Here is a 20,271-nt window from a genome sequence, read left to right as displayed (position 1 = left end):
ATTTTTTTATTATTTTTATTAATTTTTTATAATTATATTTTTTATTATTATATTTTTCTTTCTAAATTTTATCTAAGAAAAAAAAGAAAGATAAATTAAAATTTTTCATAATTTGATTTTTTATATTTAATTTATTATTAAATAAAATATATTTTTATATTTTATGTTTTATTCTTAATGATTTTTTTTGTTCTGTACTTAAAAATAAATGCAATCTAAAATAATAAAAGTATTGTCAAAATTTCTAGTTCAATGTTATTGGCAAATGCAGAATATTAACATAGGTTTGGCTTGTATTTTTTTTGTTTGATTTTTAATATTTTTAATTTTAAAATTTTATAAAATAAAATTTTTATTATTTTTACTTATTTTTCTTTACAAATTTTTATAATAAAAACACAAATTTAACCTATTTTTAGTAATCAACATTATTAATGTTATGGCTTCCTATCCGACGCAACAAAAAGGATTAATCTACTATGAATTTGAGTTACATTTTTATTATTAGTCAATAATTACTACATGTATATAGAGTATAATTTGAATTTTCAACATTTGTTTAAACGAATGAACGAATTGACTATTCGACCTGTGAATGAATATAAGTGAATTAGTTAATCTCTATTGGTAATTTCAATATATATATATATATATATATATTGTATTATTCTATTATTTAATACACTAGTTACAATTGCAATGTATTAGTTTTCAGTTTCACATAGGGGTGGCAATGGGTAGGGTAGGGTAGGGTTTGAACCCAACCCTAACCCTACCCGCGGGTTGAGTTTTTGACTAACACTCAACCCTACCCTACCCGCGGGTTGAGAAATACCCAACCCTAACCCTACCCGCGCTCAACCCGCGGGTATTCGACCCTACCCGCGGGTTGACAAAAAAAATATTATAATGACACAAATATCTCATAAATAACACAAGTATCCTTGGTTCAGTGGTTAGGAACCTTTTGCACATGCTTAAGGTCCTTGGTTCAACTCCCATATATAACACATATTATGGAAGGTGCGGGTAGGGTTGAGACTCAACCCGCACCCTACCCGCTCCGCAGGCCAACCCGCTCCGTGCCCAACCCTACCCGCAGCGGATCGGGTTGGCAACCCTACCCGACCGGGTTGGGTCGGGTTGGGTACCCGCGGATAGGGTCCATGCTGCCAGGCCTAGTTTCACACTTTCACTTTCACTTCTGTGTCTCGAGTCTCCTTTTCCTTCTCAAATTCTACTTTCTGCATTAATGCATGAGAACACTTTCATACTTTCAATTTCTTACTCTATCTCAGTTGCTATTATGGTATCCAGAGCCTAAGATTCTGCTTCTCTTCAAATTTTGATTAATCTTTTATTTTCTTCTAATTTTTTTCTAATTTTTTTTGTCCCGATTTTGTTTTCCCTCTATCTTGATTTCTTCAATTTGGCGTTTCATAATGTCAATTACTCTATCAGAATCTTCAACCAAGAGATCGATCTCCCCAATTTATGAGAAGTTGGATCACAACAATTATAATATATGGAGACACCAAACTTTGCTTACAATTCAGAGTTTAAGTCTTGAAGATCACTTGTACCAAAACAAGATTTCACAATATGAAAAAGATGCTACCAAGAAGACTAAAATAGAAACTGAAGCCTTCAAACAATGGAGATTAGATTATCTTACTCTATCAACTTGGGTTCTTGCATCAGTTACAAATCCCTTCAAGAACAAGATTCTTCAGTGTCATCAATTTTATGATATTTGGAATGCATTCAATGACTATTTTACTGAGACCTCTGCCACAAGAATTCAAAGCTTAAAAGCTCAACTGAAATCAGTAAGAAAAACTGGATCGATACCAGATTATCTCTCACAAATCCAAAATGTTGTTGACTCTCTACAATTCATTGGATATCAAATTCAACAAGATGACCATATCTCAGCAATTCTTGATGATTTACCTGAGGAGTATATCGTATTTATCACTTCTATAATGTCAAAATTATCAACCTACATTGTACCTGAAGTTGAGTCTTTTCTTAAAACCTATGATGATATGCTGGAAAGATACAAAAAACCACAAGGTGGCATCCCCATGGCAAATTTGGCACAAACACCATCATCGTATACCATTCAATCTCTAAGAGGTTCTTTTCTTTGAAGAGGAAGAGGGGGAAGATTTGGAAGAGGAGGTCGTTTTTCTAATCAAAGTAATCGACTCAGTGTCAACTTTGTGGTCGCCAAGGCCATGTGATTCAAACTTGCTTCCATAGATTCGATCTTAACTTTCAAGCTTATGGAAATAGCTCACAATCACCACAGTCTACATTTCCCTACTCTAACACACAACCACCTCTACCATCTGTTAGAGATAAGTGTGTATGTCCAATAAAATACTATCATAAATTATTATTATTATTATTATTATTATTATTATTATTATTATTATTATTATTATTATTATTATTCCTTTTTATAAGAATAAACTTTTATAATTTATGATAGTGTCCTTAATTAAAAATTAGAAACGAATAATTACGATAGGGATCGTAATAATGAGATATACGTTTTTTGAGTACTTTTAATTTAAATTGTTCTTAATCGTAGAATCACTAAAAATGGGACATTAGTGATTCGGATAGATTAATATATATATAATAGTCTTCATTGGATGAAGATTAATAGATATCATTTATTAAATTATATATATAAATGGTATATATATAGATATAACCATTGAACTGACTCACTCTAAGAATTTTTAATGGTTATAATTACCGTATATTTGTCAATAGGATATTCTTATGATGAACATAATATTAGAATTTTTCCTTTGACCTGCGACTATCATATTAATTAACAATGTATTTGTTATACTTTGATTCCGGACACCTAACACCCTACGGTGTTAGTTGAATGGACTGAGTATGATTTAAATACTTGTAGAATTAATGATTATTTAAAATAGAATCCATCAACTATGGTAATGAGTTTGAGCTCTACGATTATAATGAATGAAATAAACAATGCCTTGGCCAAGGGATTTGAATGAATTAAGAAATGAGTTTCTTAAGTCATTCATAATTCATTATAATAATGGTAACAAGTTAGAGTTTTACAATCAAACCGTACTCTAAAAGTTAGCCAAGAGCTGAAAATATGGAAGGAGTTGTATTTTTGTTCATCTTGGGTTCTTAGTAAAAAATATTATTACTTCATACTATCGGGTCGTCAAGGAGCGTTGCTAGACGCCAACATTGATTAGTAAATTTAGTATGACTAATATACTACCTGCTTAGTATTGAACCTATGAGGTCACCCACTAACGAGTGTTCTAATTCTTGGTAAATAATCATTTAATTATTATTTTGATTAGATCAAATAAATAATTATATTAATCCAAATGGAGTATTATTATATTCTTTGCTAGCATCATGAATATAATAATATTATAATTGAGAATATTAAATAATTAACTATTTATTCTATGATGAGTTTTAAATATGGATAAGATCCTAACTGATTTTGTTTCAAATTAAGTTGTAATTTGATTCACAAATCAGTCACCAATCTCATACTATATATGTGTATATGATAAAAGAAAAAAAACACAAGTTTTCTCTTTTTACCTCCACATACACAAATATTCCAGATTCTTAGTGAAGAATTGCTGGTGCAAGGAGTTGCAAGAAACTTCTCAGTTAAATCTATTGTCAAAAAGTTGACAACAAGAATCAGTCTCGGTGTGGATACACATAGTACCTTCGTACTATCGAAGGAGAAAGCTTTATTTACTAGGGTACTCAGGTATTAGCATCTAATCTATCTTATTTTAATAAAGTTTTAAGCACAAAATAGATCAATAGGATTACTTTATTACTTCCAGTGCGTGTTATGAATACTTGTAATCCTACACCATTATCACAGTTCTATCAACCAAGAGCTTATTTCTCAAATCCTCAAAATTATTAAAAATCTGTATGGTATCCAGATTCAGGAACAAGCCACCATGTTACACCAGATTCACTCAACTTGTTGAATTCCAACTCTTCAATTCCAGATTCTGATCAATTATTTGTAGGTAATGGTCAAGGTACGAAAATTCTAGCTCAAGGAACCTCAATTCTTTGTGATAAAGATAGTAAAATCAAGTTTCTTTTAAATAAATTACTTCATGTCCCTGAAATCACACAGAATTTATTAAGTGTATCTCAATTTGCTTTAGATAATCATGTCTATTTTGGCGTTATGATTGTATTGTGCGTGATCAGCACTCTCAAGAAATTCTTCTCCAAGGCAAAGCTAGAAATGGCATATATTCCTTTAAAAATTTGTTTGTTCCTGTGCCTAATAAATCCTTAATGTATAGTTCTTTGAATAATTCAGTTTCTTGTAAGCATATCATTACAGATTATTCTATTAAGAAAGTATTTGTAGCTCAAAGAAACAAAAAATATAACCCTTGACCTTTGGCATAAACGCCTAGGTCACAGTTCAATAAAAACTGTACTTTCTGTCTTGAAAACATGTGGAGTTTCTGCTCAATTTGATTCTAATTTTGTTCAAATATGTGAATATTGTGCTATAAAAAAAATACATCAGTTACTTTTTACAAAATTTGAATCAGTCTATACAGCACCATTAGACCTTGTTTTTGTTGATATTTGGGAACCTGCCTCTATTATGTATAGAAATAGATATAGATACTACATCTCATTTGTGGATGCTCATACAAAATACATAACTATTTTTTTACTCACTCATAAATCTCAATCACTACAAGTATTGAAAAATTATAAAGTGTTTATGAAAACTCAAACAGGATTGAAGACTAAGGCTTTGCAAACTGATAGAGGTATGGAATTCATGTCACACTCCTTCACTCAATTTTTAACTGAACATGGTATTATGCATAGAATCTTATGTCCCTACACACATCAACAACAAGATAGTGTAGAGAGAAGACATAGGCATATAACCGAAGTAGGATTGTCACTTTTGGCTACTGCTGTATTACCAATGTTATTTTGGGAAGACTCCTTTCTATCAGCAGTATATATCATCAATAGATTACCAAATTTTGTATTAGAAAATAAATCACCTTTTGAAACTTTATTTGAAAAATTACCAGATTATAAGAATTTTAAAATATTTGGATGTGCTTGCTTTCCTTATTTAAGATCTTCTAACAAATTAAAGTTTACTTTTAAATCAGAAAATTGCTTATTTCTTGGCTATGATAATAATTATAGTGGTTAGAAGTGCATGACTAAAGATGGAAAAATTTACTATTCGAGACATGTGATATTTGATGAAACTGAATTTTCTTACAATTCTCTATTTCACAATAAAAATTTAGTAGTGAACCATGATACAGTTAAAGATCTGCTAGCTTTTACATTCAACACTTCACCCAAGTCTTCTAACCCTCCCCAAACTTTACCTCTTCTAGATATCTCAGATTCTCCCTCATCGACTACTTGCTCTGACACTCAAATTACTGAGCATACCTCTTCTAGTACTAGCCTCAATCAGAACTCTTCCATCCCAACTTCAGACCTTGAAATCTGTCTACCTTTTAAAAATGCTACAAACACTAGTTCTACTACATTTTTTAATACTCACAATATGCTCACAAGATCAAAAATTAGAAACAACAGACCTCAAGCATTAGTTATAAATTCAGTAGAACCTTATGATTTGATTAACAATATCCCAAAGAATGTTAAACAAGCTCTTTAGTGTTTACACTAGAAAAATGTAATGGATGCTGAAATCCAGGCATTAGTAAGATGTAACACCTGGGATTTAGTTGAATCACTAAAGCATAAAACTGTTATTGATTCTAAATGGGTATTTGCTGTAAAAAGAGATCCATTAGGCAACATCATCAGGTACAAAACCAGATTAGTTGCGAAAAATTTTTTGCAGGTTGAAGGCATAGATTACAGTCAAATATACAGTCGAGTTGTGAGACCTACTACCGTGAGAATTGTAATTACTATAGCTCTATCACGTGGATGGACACTAAGATAATTTGATTTTAATAATACCTTTCTGAATGGTATTCTTGAATAAGAGGTATACATGTCTCCACCAGCAAATTACCAATTTGGGAATGCATTACAGGTTTGTAAGTTTAACAAAGTAATCTATGGATTGAAGCGAGTTCCAAGAGCTTGGTTTAATACATTGACTGCTACGTTATTACAGTTTGGTTTCACTAGAACCAAAAGTAATATTTCATTGTTTGTTAAACACACTAATATATCTACCACTTTTCTCTTAGCCTATGTAGATGATATTGTTGTTACTGGAAGTGACACTAGTGAAATAGACAAACTTATCTCTTATCTCAATAAAATCTTTCCGCTTAAAGATCTTGGAAAATTCAGTTATTTTTCTGGATTAGAATTCTCTTATTTAACAGATGGATCCATTCTAGTTTCTCAACAAAAGTATGCTCGAGATCTGCTGCAAAAGGTCAAAATGGACACTGCAAATTCAATGCCTACCCATATGGTCTCAGCCTTGAAGCTTACATCAAATGGTGTTGAGCATTTTCAGGATCTTAAATTGTATAGAGAGATTGTTGGATCATTTCAGTATTTGACTATTTCAAGACCAGATCTTACTTTCTATGTGAACAAGGTCTCTCAATACATGCACTCTCCAATAATTGAGCACTGGAAAGCTGTCAAATGCATCCTCAGATATATTGCAGTTACAGTATTAGCAGGCATTAAATTTCAAAAATGTGCTGACTTGAGACTACTTGCATTCGCAGACGCAGATTGGACAGGAAATTTGGAGGATAGGAAATTGATTACTGGCTATTGTGTATACTTAGGAAGCAATTTGGTATCATGGAGGAGCAATAAGCAAGCCAAAGTTAGTCGCAGTAGCACTGGGGCAGAGTATAGGAGCATGGCAACATTTCAGTCAGAACTAGTATCTATACAGTATCTTCTAAAGGAGCTTCGGATTCCACAATCAATAGCACCTACTATTTACTGTGATAATCAAAGTTCTTACTCATTAGCGGCTAACTCGGTCCTTCATACTAGGTGCAAACACTTGGAAATTGACCTACTACTTAAGAGAGATGGTGAATAAAAAATAACTCTATGTCCTCCATATATCCTCTATAGATCAGATTGGGGATATTATCACTAAACCCCTTTCATCATCTCTATTTCACAAATTTTGAGAGAAACTTAGAGTGGTTCTTCAACCCACTACTAAGTTTGAGGAGGCTGTGAATGAATATAAGTGAATTAGTTAGTCTCTCTTGATAACTTCACTATATATATTGTATTACTCTATTATTTAATACAATAGTTACAATTGCAATGCATTAATTTTCAGTTTCACTCTTTTACTTTCACTTTTACTTCTGTGTCTTAAGTCTTCTTTTCTTTTCTCCAATTCTACTTTCTGTATCAATGTATGAGAACACTCTTATGTTTTCAATTCTTTACTCTATCTTAATTGCTATTATGACTAATCTAAGATGATTAAATTGACTTGAATACAAGAGAAATAGAAAAGAAAAACTAAAAGTGTATTTAGTTTGTGTTTTTTATTTTCTGTTTTTATTTTAGTATTTTTTATTTTAAAAATTTTATAAAAATAGAAGGAAGAAACAAAAAATAATTTGTTTATTTTTTTTCATAAAATTCGAAAAACAATAAAAATGTTTGGCAAATTATTAACGTACACGTTCAATATTATACTAGCACATTTCAAATGTTTTTCCGTTAGGCCAATACTCCAGAATCCAGCCCCACAACATTCTTGTGGGAAGTATGTCAATGCCATCGCCACATGAAATGTTTTGATTGGGCTAGTGGTCACAATCCACAAAGAACGGTACACACGTCATTTCTCGATGCCTAAGTTGATTAGCGTTAGTGGTCTTGACAAAAAAACAAAAAAAAAAGACTTGATTAGCGGTCCATTTTATTTTCAGGTTTTCTGTATGTTCATCGGTAGGTTATTAAGTGGTCCAAAATACAATTAAAATGTGGTGTGAAGTCGATTACAATTTTGTCCACTTATTTTCTGGAACTGGTCGGGGTTAAATTAGCTACATACTTAGCTGCATGTGAAGCGAACGTGGCATTATTCACCAATCACCGTGCTTTTTGTATAGATATTCTAAAAAAATGTTTGAAAGGTCTTTTTTTTTAAAGATATTTATTATTAACTAAAATTTAATACATATAATTAATTAAATTATATTATTTTTGTCAAAATTAGATTATGCAAATTAATTTAATTAAAAAATTGATAAATCAAACTTTAAATTAATTTAAATTAATATTTTTTTATAAAAAATGACTACAATAATTTTATTATAGAAAATGATAAAAATATGTTTATTATATATTTTTTTAATTTTAAAAATCCTAAATTCTAACTCTATAACGACAAAAAGAAAAAAAGGTTAAAATTTAGAGTTTTTAAAATATGTATATATAAAAGAATATTTTAGTAATTTTTTAAATAGAAATGTTGTAATTACTTTTTATAAAAAAATATTAATTTAGATCGGTTTAAGATATAGTTTATTGATTTTTTGGCCAAATAATCAATTTATCTAATCTAATTTTAATAAAAATAACATAATTTAATCAATTATATATATTAAATTTTAATTATTTAAAATAATTTAAAAAAATATTTTAAATATCTTTATTTAAATGACTCCCTAATATAATAATATTAATTACCAGCAATGCAGTCATTTGTCTACTACTATGAACTGTCTTAACTTGAAGAAGTCTGAAATTATGTTTTATATGACCTAATTTTACTATGTCAAGTCACAAGTGACAAATATATAGTTAAGATGAAATTAGTAGGTGTTCATTTCAAGTATTTAGAAAGATTATTCTGGTAATGTGCAGAAAAAAAAGAGTCTTTTTGTTCTTCTGACATGAAGATGATTTTTTTTTCTGCTTTATTTTTCTGTAGTTCGATTATTCGAGTAAATAATTTATTTTTATTTAAATAAAAAAGAAGCCATTGTTTATGAGTATATTGATTAAACTACAAAACATGAGTATATTATTATTAAGTGTCATCCATATATTACATGGACGAAAAACCATCACTTGTTAATTAACATAAATATTTTTCATTGTTTATTTAGAATTGGAGTGAATTCCAAATCAATTGTCGACGTTATATGTGTTTTTATTGGACTTAACAATAAAAATAAAATAAATAAGTGAGCTGCTGAAAGCACATTGTGTGGCGAAGGACAGAAATAAAAGCTGAGGGGGAAGAGAGTGATAGATCGGACTGATAGGTCAAGAAGACAAGAACGGGACATTATTAAAAATGAAAATATGTTGAGACTCTTTTTTATGATTATTTTTGAAATTGTTGAAGCCTTATCGGTACCCTCTCAGCAAATCTAAAGTGAGAAACATCATATCCTAAAGAAAGACACAGCTGACACGCAAAACATGATACGTATATGGAGCTGTCTATAATGGCTTGGGCATAGCCATATGGCTAGGAGCAGGACCAAGCTAGACAATATTTAATTCGGACTAATTTTTTTTATTTTTTATTTTAACAAAAAATAATTAAATATATATATATTTAATTAAAAATGACAACTAAAATTTAGAATTTATTTTTAAAAGATAACTAAATATATTATTTATTAAAATAATTAAATATAAATATCTCAAAAATAATCTCAAATTTTATAAATATAGGTTATTACATTTAAAATTTTTAAATATTATTCAATTTTTTTAGACGTTTCTTGTAAAATTATTAAAAAATATATTATGCTTCTTGTAACTAATTTAAATCACAATTATAATTTATGCCTTATGCGATGAAAAAATTAAATAATAATAGAATTAGAGTTGAACTTACATAGATAATTCATCTCGACTTTTTTTTTTAATTTAAAGTCATCTATTATTGAATTTGTATTAAAAATAGCTGCAATTTTTTTTCAATATAAATGACTAAATTATTTGCAAGAAAGTTATTTGCTGTTATACACCGAAACCTTGTTTTAACAATGTTATTGTTGTAGATATTAGAAAAGACAAGCCATTACGAATCAATCTATCAATCAAATGCTAAGTTCTTGATTTGTCTGTTTCTTTCCATCATTGAGATAACTCAAAAAGTGTACCAACATCTTTTAAATGATTCGGTATATCAAATGCATAATGTTGCAATTGAGCATTCACCTTCAAAAGAATCCTTTCATGATTAGAGAAATTTGAAAGATAAAACTTTTCAACTAACTTGCATATATTTTGAATATTAAACAACTTAAAATTGTCTTTATGATCTAAAGCAATACTTAAAGTCAAAAGTTCCATAGTTTTCTTATTGAATCCACTATTTAACTCTTGTATTTGAGAGTCAATTACTGGAAAAAACACATCTACCCGATAATAATATTCAACTGTTATCTTTGGTTGACGAGATCAACCTCTTCCAATTGTGTATTATGTGCTCACATCAGAAATTCATGCTTCTAAACAAAAATTCTCAACAGTTTTAAATAAATTGCACACTACAAAAAACAGTATAATTATCGACGCAAAAAATCTACGATTAAATTTTTCGTCGATATTTTTTCGACGGCTTGTCGTCGATAAAATAAAAAAGAAAGGACTAAAATAAAATATTAAAATTGACGACAATATTATCTATTATTTTGATAAATTTTTAACACCTTACTAATTACTACTATCATCAAATTACCAATGAAAGGGAGTTAAATTTTTTTTTTTAAAAATTGACGAACTGGCTATCTATTTTAATAATTAAAATATTGACAATTTCTGTCGTCGATAAATTTAGACACTAAAATTTCTTTTCTAAATTAAACAAACGCCATAAATTTATTATATAAAATAGACAGTATTAATTTTTATTTTAACTAAAATCGACAAAATAATCCTCGATTTTTATCAACAAAAAACTACTCCCGCGTTAGCTTCCAGCGTCCTTATTCGTTTCACTCATTTATCAACAAAAAATTCAGAGAATCAGAGTCTAGAGTGACGACTCTTATTCTCCTCCAACGCCCAAGAGTAGAGACGAAAACGGAGTCATGGTCACGGAGAGAGGCAGAGAGCAGAGCTTCTTCTTCTCCGACTCCTGAGAAAATCCGCCGTCCTCTGCCTGAGAGCAGAACTTCTTTCTCTTCTTCTTCTTCTTCTCCTCCGCCGAGTCCGCCTCCGCGCCATCCTCTTCATGTAAGTTCCTCTCTCTCTCTTTCTCTCTCTCTCTCACACACACATTGTGATTTGTGAATCTGCATGTAAGTTTTTCTTCTTCCACAGACTCGTCGTTGTGATCCCGTCGCCAAAGCACGTCGCTGTCGCAGCTTCTTGTAAGTTCCTCTCTGTCTCTCTCTAATTATTATATTTATTTTTGCAATGTTTGTATCTACTATTTTCATCATGAAATTCTGAATTTGCCGTTTGTTAAACTTAATTAGCATAATCAATTCATCACATTACTTCAACTCAATTAGTCACATTAGTTTTACAATGTGATTAGATAAAACAAAATTTAAAAGAAAGAAAGAAAAACCACTTCCTTGCTTAGTATTAGAAAAAGGTAGAGTATTAACTCCAGATTCAGTTACAGATTTCAAGTAAGTAAGAAAAGTACTGTGTATTATTTAATTAATCTTCATGAATATTGCTCATAATATTAATTGCTCTGTTTATTTTGATTTACTTATTGAATTTTCATCTTTTCTGCTAGTCATTGTAATTTGGTAGGATTCCTATTTGATTTAACATTTGTTTTGGTGAATTTATGCTCTGAATTTACTAATTTGTTGTTTATTTTGCTTTTGTTGATGTGGAATCTAGCTTGGCATGAGAAATTCCGGAGTGTATTTTCGAATTTTTGTTTTCTGGTTTTCTTATAGAAAATTTCATCCGTTTTTAATAAGTCATAACATTGGCTTATGTAGAGACTATTCAAAGACCTATGCTCGGTCCAAATATTATGACGAAGCAAAACCCTGGAATGAAAGGTGTGATGTTGCATTTTCTTGTGCTTCGCAGAATGAAATTGAACAATCTGATGCCATTAATTTGGTTAATGCAGGTTGTCGTCTACTAGTAGAAGGTATTTTTTTCCTTTAAGGGTGCAATATGTCTTTGCTCTTTGGGTATATTTTTTGTCTCTCATAAATACTAATGGTGACTTCAATATATTATTTGAATGCTAGGTTCCAACATGCCCTGTACTCCTAAGGCAGCTGACTTCCTAAAGAAAGCTAGTGTTCTCATTGCTCCTGCAATGGCCGTTGGCACCGGAGGGGTATGATGTTTGCTATATTATTCAGAGTGCTATGTTTTGCTCATATATTATAGATTTTAGATTGGCATGTTGACATGTTGATGACCTTTCTCCTTGCTTACAAGTTGTGGTTAGAGAGCTTGAACTGAATCATGAATACAGTTTGATGCACTGATCGTCAGAGGATTTCGAATCAAAATTGTAGGTATTTTAAATATTTTTCTTTGCTGAAAATATATTACCTATACAAATCACTCATCGTTTATTTCGTTATGACGAGAATTTATGCTAGATGAAATTTTGACAAATAGCTGATTTGGAAATTGTGAACTAGTTTTACTTTTTATTTCACACTTTGGTAAGCACTAGTTGCATAATGATCTATGATCCTCCATATCCTGTAATATGCTTGCTCCATATCTCATATTTTCTGATTCTTTCCTGCAGCTGCTTTGGTTTTACCTGCTATATGTCTTTAGCATGGTTCTAAGCACCATCTGGTAACATTCTCTTTCTAATCATCTTCTTTTGTTAGAATTTTTATTATTGATAAAGATTTACACTGTTGTAAATTAAATACATTGATAATGCCAGTGTTTAGTTGGTTCCATAGGAAGGTGCTTCAAGTCATGTTTGAGTTTGTCTTAAAAATTAGACTTTCTAATAAGAGGAATGTTAGGGGGTCAGCAACTTTTGTGTTTTATAACCATCAGTTGGCCAACAATAGTGTTTTTAATAGTGTGTGATTACATCCAATGATGGGAGATTACTCATTTTTCTTTTGATGGTTAAGTGCTGACCACAACACAAAAATTATTGGACTCCTAGACTTTTCCTTCTAATACTATCAGGTATAATAAAGAAAGAGTGACATGAATCCTGCAAACAAAATACTGGGTTATCATGTTTTGTTTTACTTAATTCCTTGCCTCCTCATACCATTTCATTGCAAGTCATTCCCTTGTATATGATGGGAAAAAGACTGCACACAGCACTTGCATCTAGTACTCAATGGTAACGGCGAGTCTCAATAGGAGAGATTACAGCTCCTATGAGATATTAGGGAATATTGTATACATTGCTTACTATCATCTATCACAAATACATGCCCACATCCAGGACTCTGAATGCTTTGATAAAATCACAAGTTTAGCCATGGATAAATGCAACAATATCACATTGACCTATATCCAATACATCACACGTGGGACAAACACCATTGATGTCAATATTCACTATTTTTATATTTTGAAAACTTTTTCCCTCCAAACTTCTATAATACATTGACATTAACTCTGATTCCTAAGGAGACACAAGCATTTCTATTTTGTCCTAAAACCTAATGACAAAATTCAGTTTACAGGCTCTACTATTTTGTCCAAATATAGTGTTTGAAACATGTGAATTATTTTTGGTCATCTAATTAACATCTAATGAAATGTTACATGTCAATTTTGGGAATGAGTTTTATATTGCGATTTATTTTTCACTAACAGAACAATAAAACTATTGATTTATTCTCCACAACAGGGGGATCACTTTTTCTCTTTAACAAAAGAGTCCTGTGCTTCTTTTGTAGAGATGGCCATAATTGGAGCAAGAAGAAAGACGGAAAGACTGTCGGAGAGGCACACGAACGCCTTAAGGTACTTTGCAACTTTCATTTATGAAATACTTCTTTGCCTTTTGATCACTATATTGATTTCCACAATCTTCAATTATAATGATTTGCATCATTAGGTTGGAACTGTCAAAGCCTTAAATTGTTACTCTGCATATGGAGAGCAGAACCCTACTTTCCAGAAGTAGAGCTATTGGATGTTGGATCCGTGAGTAACTTTTAACTATTACTTCACCAATCAGCACCATTGTGAGGAAAAAGTTCATACAGGAGATAACTAAATGTTGAAAAAGAACTTCTGAGATTAATTTTATTAACTCTGGAATAATGAACCTAATATATGCATAATTGCTCTTTGAGAAATGTTTGTGCATATGTTATTGTAACATTTGTTCAGAATAATTGATATTCTGTTGTTTCATGGCAGGGCATATGAGCATATTGTTCTTGTGCATTATAGAGAAACAAGTGAGGTGACTCTTCATAACTTGATTGTAGATAAACATGATAATAGTACTTTGTCCTATTGATATTTACCTTTATTTAAATGGCTCATGCTAGATCCTGAACAGTTTATATTTCTTCTATAAGTTTGGTACGGTAGTTTTTCTTTTCTTTGCTATTGGTATTAATATGGCATTTATTATTTCTATTGATCATCAATATCTTTTCTCTTGTTTTCTAGTTCTGAAGTGAAATACAGTTCAATGATAAGGACACTGATATAAGAGAAAATTATTATTGTTACTAAGATTTCTCATATTTTGTAACTTTTCTGTAAGAATAAAATTTTGTAAGGGGTTTGTTCAAATTGTCTAGATCAAACATTGAACTTTGTAAATGAAAAATCTAAATAAGGTTTGATGGAGAAAATAATGTATAAACGCAGTTTTAAAAATATTTTATGAAATTGAATTATTAAAATACGAACTTGTTATACTTATGATTGAGTTAGATATAGTTGAATTTTACTTTTCATTAAAAAAGGAGATAGGAAAAAAAAACTTCCTGCGGAATTATAGTCCTTTCATAACAGTTGGAAAATCCAGATGTACGTTGATAATTCAACGGAAAAAAATAAGAAAAATAAGAAAAATAAGAAAAAGTTTGATTGCAAGCATTCAAACAAACAAGAAGAGCCTAAAATGCTTGTCACCATATATTTTCAATCCTTGCCACTCGCCAGTAGTAGTCGCCACGCATTATGAAAATGAAAATAGAAGCCTGTGAAGTGTGAACAGAAGAAGTACACAACCCATAAACCTTACTCTCAGTCTCAGACTTCATAAAAACCGTATACGCTGGTCAACCTCCACAAAAACAATTATTATTAGTTACGAAAACAATTTTAATAGGATATTTTTTGGATATCACTTTTGATTTTTACAATAACTAATTTAAAATTAAAATTTGTATTGGATATAATTTTTAAAATAATATTAATATCAGTAAAAAAATATTATATCATTTTTAAAAAAGACTAATATAATACCACTACTTGTATATTTATTAAACTTATTAAATAAATATTATAATGTTAATAAATTAAAACAAAACCAAATATTGACTGATATTGAGTATCAAATTAATTTTTATAATAATATTACAAATACTTATATAAGCTTTTGTAAACCTCAAAATAAAATTAAACTAAAATCAAATATTAAAGATACTCTTAAGGTCCCCACCAAACAAATCACCTAACTCTTTCTCAAATCTCTCCATAGCTTTGGAAGGCAAGTAAATTGGAAATAATACGCCTTCTTCTCCTTTTTCATTCTCATAATCCATAAAAAAGGTTACTCCATGAAAAGCCGGCCCAACTCCACCTTGAGACACACCAGCATATAATGCTTTGCCCCATCCAAAATCTGCTTCTCTTAACCCAAAACGTGTCAAGTTTGACACAATAAAAGATCCTACGGTTGTAAATAAGGGTCGTCCTTTTGTAACCATTAGATCTGCCACTGAATGCACGTACTCTTCTGTCACCTCAGTTTTTACTTTCTTTATTAACTCTACGGCATAATAAAAGGGATTTTCACAAAGCTTCCTTACACTAGAAACTGCTGCCGGATAAACAAAAGCGTTTCCGTAATAACCAAGGGGTATAGTAGGGTTAAACCTAGCGCGTGCATTCACGATGCACATCATGCGAACATCATCTTCTGGCGCAAGTTGCAATGCTTTTGTACGGCAACGCCATAAGCATACAGTTATAAGCTCAAATCGAGTGCATTGGCCAAGGTGACGTGGAACCAAACGACGAAGGGATGCTATTTCAGTTGGTCCAAAGAAAAAGGAGCGTTGAACCATATTGTTCTCATAAGAAATGATGGTCCCTTCTTTGGTATTTGGAAGTTGCTCATATTCGCGATGGTTGCATGTGATTTGTGGTGGGTCTCTTGCAAGTAGGAGCTCCCTTTGCCATACAGGCAGAATGGAAGGTTGATGAGCACCTTGAGCCATTTCAGTTAAAGCACTCACAAATTGTACTAGACCAGTTGCATCCATCATCGTGTGATTCACGCGTATGGCAAAAACAAAACCGCCGCACTTAAAGCGTGTCACCTGTCAAAACAAAACAAATTGTTCGAGTAACTTAGTGGCAATAATTTGTATTCATATTTATAGATATTTTACACACAAATATATAATTTATATTTATATTTACTAAAATTTTATATACATAAATTAATTAGAGGTATTTATAAAATAATTAAATTGTGGTTAATTAGTTAAAAAATCATAATTATATTTTAGTTAATCAATTTAATAAAATAATTTTAAAAATTATATTCATATTATTAAAAGATAATTAATTAAAACCAAAACTAAATTTTATGTAATTATTGTGTTTAAATTAGTTGTAAAAACCAATTTTTAACCGGTTAAAAACTAATTTTTAATTTTTTTTAAGAAATTCAATTTTTTATGTATAAAACCGATTTTTTTAAAGTTGGTTATTTTTTAAAATTGGATTTTATTTTTATAATCAGTTAAAACCAGTTTTTGAATTTTTTTACCGATTAATAACCAATTTTATCACATAAAACAATTTGGTTAATTAAATAAATTATATTTTTGGCTAATCCAAAAATATGTTTGATTTTTGGATTAACCAAATCATAAACAACCCTGAAATTAATACAGTTTATATATATGAATCAATACAATTTGTACTCACATTTTTCAAAATTTATACACATAAATTAATAAAATGACAATTTATTATTTATACTAACCAAATAATAACTAAAAATATTAAAAATTATTTGCTTCGAAAGTCTTTTAAAAAAATTAATCTAAATTAATTTAAAATTATCTTATTTTAATTTATATTTATTAATTGTTGTTATAATAAATATATAATATCAAATAAATAAATGTATGTATAATTATAAATATTTTACGTATAAGATTATGAATATTAATTCAAATAAAATAATTTTAAATTAATATTTTAAAGAGAAAGGTAATTATATTAGTTTATTACTCCCCGTGATTCCAACTTTTTCTACTAGCTAACTTGATTATCGAAACATAACGCACTGATATCTAGTGTTTGAAAAGGATGTTTTAAATTAAGAAAATGTGTAAAGTAATAATAAAATAAAAAGTTAAGTATTAGTAAATTTATTATTTTTATTATCCATAAATCCTATAATTTTAATGAAAAATAATTATACTCTCATTTTTTTTTTACCAACTTTATTTTAGAAGGATTTAATCCTATTTTACTATGATCGGAACCTTGCATTGGCAGTGTTTCTCTTTAATTGTTAAATGGTTTGACTGATTTGACTAAATTTTTATCTAACGACTTTTAACTATCAACTTCACATGAAATCGACTGCACCTGAATTTTCACCTTATTAGATTTACTATAACTCTATAAGTAAGGATTTTTATCAAAACAATATACTCCATCTCTATCTATTTTATAGTAAGTGTCTAAAATCAAATGTGCACTACAATTAAACAAATATTTATAAATATCTTAATTTTATTTGAATGTATAATTATTCATCGTAACATTTTTTTTTTACTTTTTCTCTTTTTTATAGAAGAAACTTTTTTTATTATTCAATCTCAACATGCATCAGACACGTTCGCTTAATATAAGAGTATTGTTGGATAAAAAAATCATTTTCATATATTAAAAATGATATCTGTATAAATTTTGTGTACACTTTTTTCTGTAAATGTTTCATCTGGAGTATATATAAAAGGTAATAAATATTTTAATTTTCATAATTTTTATCAATTATTTTAATATTAAAACTAAAAATTACACTAAGCAATGTAGATATAAAGGTAGTACATATATAACATTCCTCTCACGTAATTTTCCTAATAAATAGACAGCTTATATTGGTCCAAAAAAATTAAAATAAAACACTAATTTTAAAATAGAAGAAATATTTTGTTTTCATAGCTAAGTATACGTCTTTTAATTTAAGAAAGTACGCAAAATATGTACTTTTTAAAATATATAGGAACCAACTTTTGGATTAATTACCATTAACCAACTTATTTTTTTATTATTAAAATCACTTTTATTTTCACACTTTTAAAAAATTTTAGAATTTATGATTTAAAATTTAATATTAAAATATAATATTTAAATTTTAGAATATAGAATTTAGGTGACTGTTAATGATTGACGATAGTTATTTGAAAGATGGCTGGTCGACTGCAGTGAAAACTGAAACATAAGAAAGCAGATTTTAGTGGTTTTTTTTATATTGTTTTCTAATTTACAGGTCAAGAAATTATAAAATTTTATTTAAAAATTTATTATTAACTAATAAATTTTATATGAAAAAGTATGAGGTTTAAGGAGTATTAGAGATATAACTATTAGTGTTATTTTTTCTACCCGTTGAAATTTTTGGGATGAGTGGTATCATTAGAACTCTAGATCCGAAAAGTCAAGAGTTCGATTATTGGTGAACCCGAAAATAATTAATTAGAGTTTAGATCTTTAATTTTTTAAATTTTAAATTTTTACTTAAAAAGATAAAATATAATTTTTTATTCTCAAATATTTTTTTTATATATTTTTAATTCTATTTATAAAATAAATAACTAAAATTAAATTCAAAATTAAAGAGCATCCAAATCTAATTAATTATTGCGAGCCGTTAATTATTTGCGACGCAACCCCTCGTATTATCAAACAAGAATGGCCTTTAATTGTTTGAACCTGTATGAGTAGAAGGGGGCAGTTGACAATTCCATCGGAGCCTGGAACATTATAAAGGAGTTCTTGGGAGCATGGGAATGGAGGATGAAGAGAGCCACGAAGTTGATCAAGTGTTACGTCAGCATCTGCCTCAATAAACAAGACACCCTCCTCGGTACAATCCACCATCAACTTGCGGCCATGACCTTCCCTGATCCTGCCGGCAAATGGGTAGTAAAACACAAGTGTTCTCGAGAGTGCATCTCTTATAATCCTAACTGGGTCTTTTCCTTCCATAGATGGCTTGTGTTGATAAATATGAAAGAATGGAATATGGAAACGCAACCCTTCTTGATCATCTATGTCAGATAATAGTTTAACTTCGCGGGGAGTGGGCGTAGCTGGAGCCACCAGCTCCGGTTGGCGCCTTCGGACTGTAAAGACTAAAGAGGGAGACGATGATAGTGAAGTCATGGTATTGCCAGAGAAGTTAAGAAAGAGTTGGGATAAAAAGAATGGTGGATAAGTGATTTCTATTTATAGTGAATTTTTATATTTTAACTTCAGTAATCTGTTTTATTCTGTATTTAAAATTAAATGTAATCTAAAATAATAAAATTATTGTCAAATTTTCTAGTTCAATGTTATTAGCAAATGGAGAATATTAGCATGGGTTTAGCTTGTATTTTTATTTTTGTTTTGTTTTCAATATTTTTTATTTTAAAATTTTATAAAAAAATTATTATTTTTACTTGTTTTTCTTCACAAATCTTTAATAATAAAAATGCAAATTTAACATACTTTTAGTAATCAACATTTTTATGTAAAATAAAAAAATTGGCTAAATTTTTGTTATTTTTTATGATTTAAGTTATATTTTTGTTATTGATCAATAATTATTATATGTATTGAGTAGAATTTTTTTTATTTACATCAGGGTATTTATCAGGTAATAAACGATTTTTCTAAACAAATAAATTTTATTTTTATCCTCTAATAAATACCAAACCCAAAAAAAAAAAATTAAAAAACACAGACCCACGTATATATATGCCAAACTTATGTTAGTTGTATTGAGTAAAATTTAAACTCTGATATTTGTTAGGGTCAACGCTCCAGAGTCCAGCCCCACAACATTCTTGTGCGAAAGCGAAATGTTTT

The 20,271-nt window shown here is 29.4% G+C and overlaps 1 protein-coding gene and 1 long non-coding RNA gene across 7 annotated transcripts in view; one reads left to right on the top strand and one right to left on the bottom strand.

The window, feature by feature from the left end:
- LOC107492074 (benzyl alcohol O-benzoyltransferase) overlaps positions 1-19,630 on the bottom strand; it is a 33,030-nt gene extending 13,400 nt beyond the window's left edge. The window contains exons 1-2 of one of the 3 annotated variants that reach the window (XM_052263308.1): positions 19,132-19,629; positions 15,683-16,493 (exon numbers count right to left, since the gene is read on the bottom strand). In XM_052263308.1, the coding sequence (XP_052119268.1) occupies positions 15,683-16,493; positions 19,132-19,584 (1,264 nt within the window). In that variant the 5' untranslated portion in view covers positions 19,585-19,629. Of the gene's footprint in view, positions 1-15,480; positions 16,494-19,131 lie in introns of those variants that run through there. The other 2 variants (XM_016113044.3, XM_016113043.3) reach the window with 2 other exon arrangements.
- LOC107492075 (uncharacterized) lies at positions 11,004-14,537 on the top strand. 4 transcript variants are annotated; one of them, XR_008010650.1, is made up of 9 exons: positions 11,004-11,238; positions 11,326-11,375; positions 11,970-12,032; positions 12,107-12,127; positions 12,231-12,502; positions 12,749-12,801; positions 13,881-13,947; positions 14,042-14,130; positions 14,350-14,537. It is a non-coding gene; the product is annotated as an uncharacterized LOC107492075 (long non-coding RNA). The 4 variants fall into 4 exon arrangements; XR_002364779.2 differs by having other exon boundaries at positions 11,970-12,127; positions 12,231-12,322; positions 12,437-12,502; XR_001592715.3 differs by having other exon boundaries at positions 11,970-12,127; positions 12,231-12,322; positions 12,427-12,502.
- Positions 19,631-20,271: the final 641 nt, after the last annotated feature.

This window comes from Arachis duranensis, chromosome 6 (assembly GCF_000817695.3).
Source record: "Arachis duranensis cultivar V14167 chromosome 6, aradu.V14167.gnm2.J7QH, whole genome shotgun sequence".
Taxonomy (NCBI): Eukaryota; Viridiplantae; Streptophyta; class Magnoliopsida; order Fabales; family Fabaceae; genus Arachis; species Arachis duranensis.
This window is presented reverse-complemented; position numbering and strand designations above follow the sequence as displayed.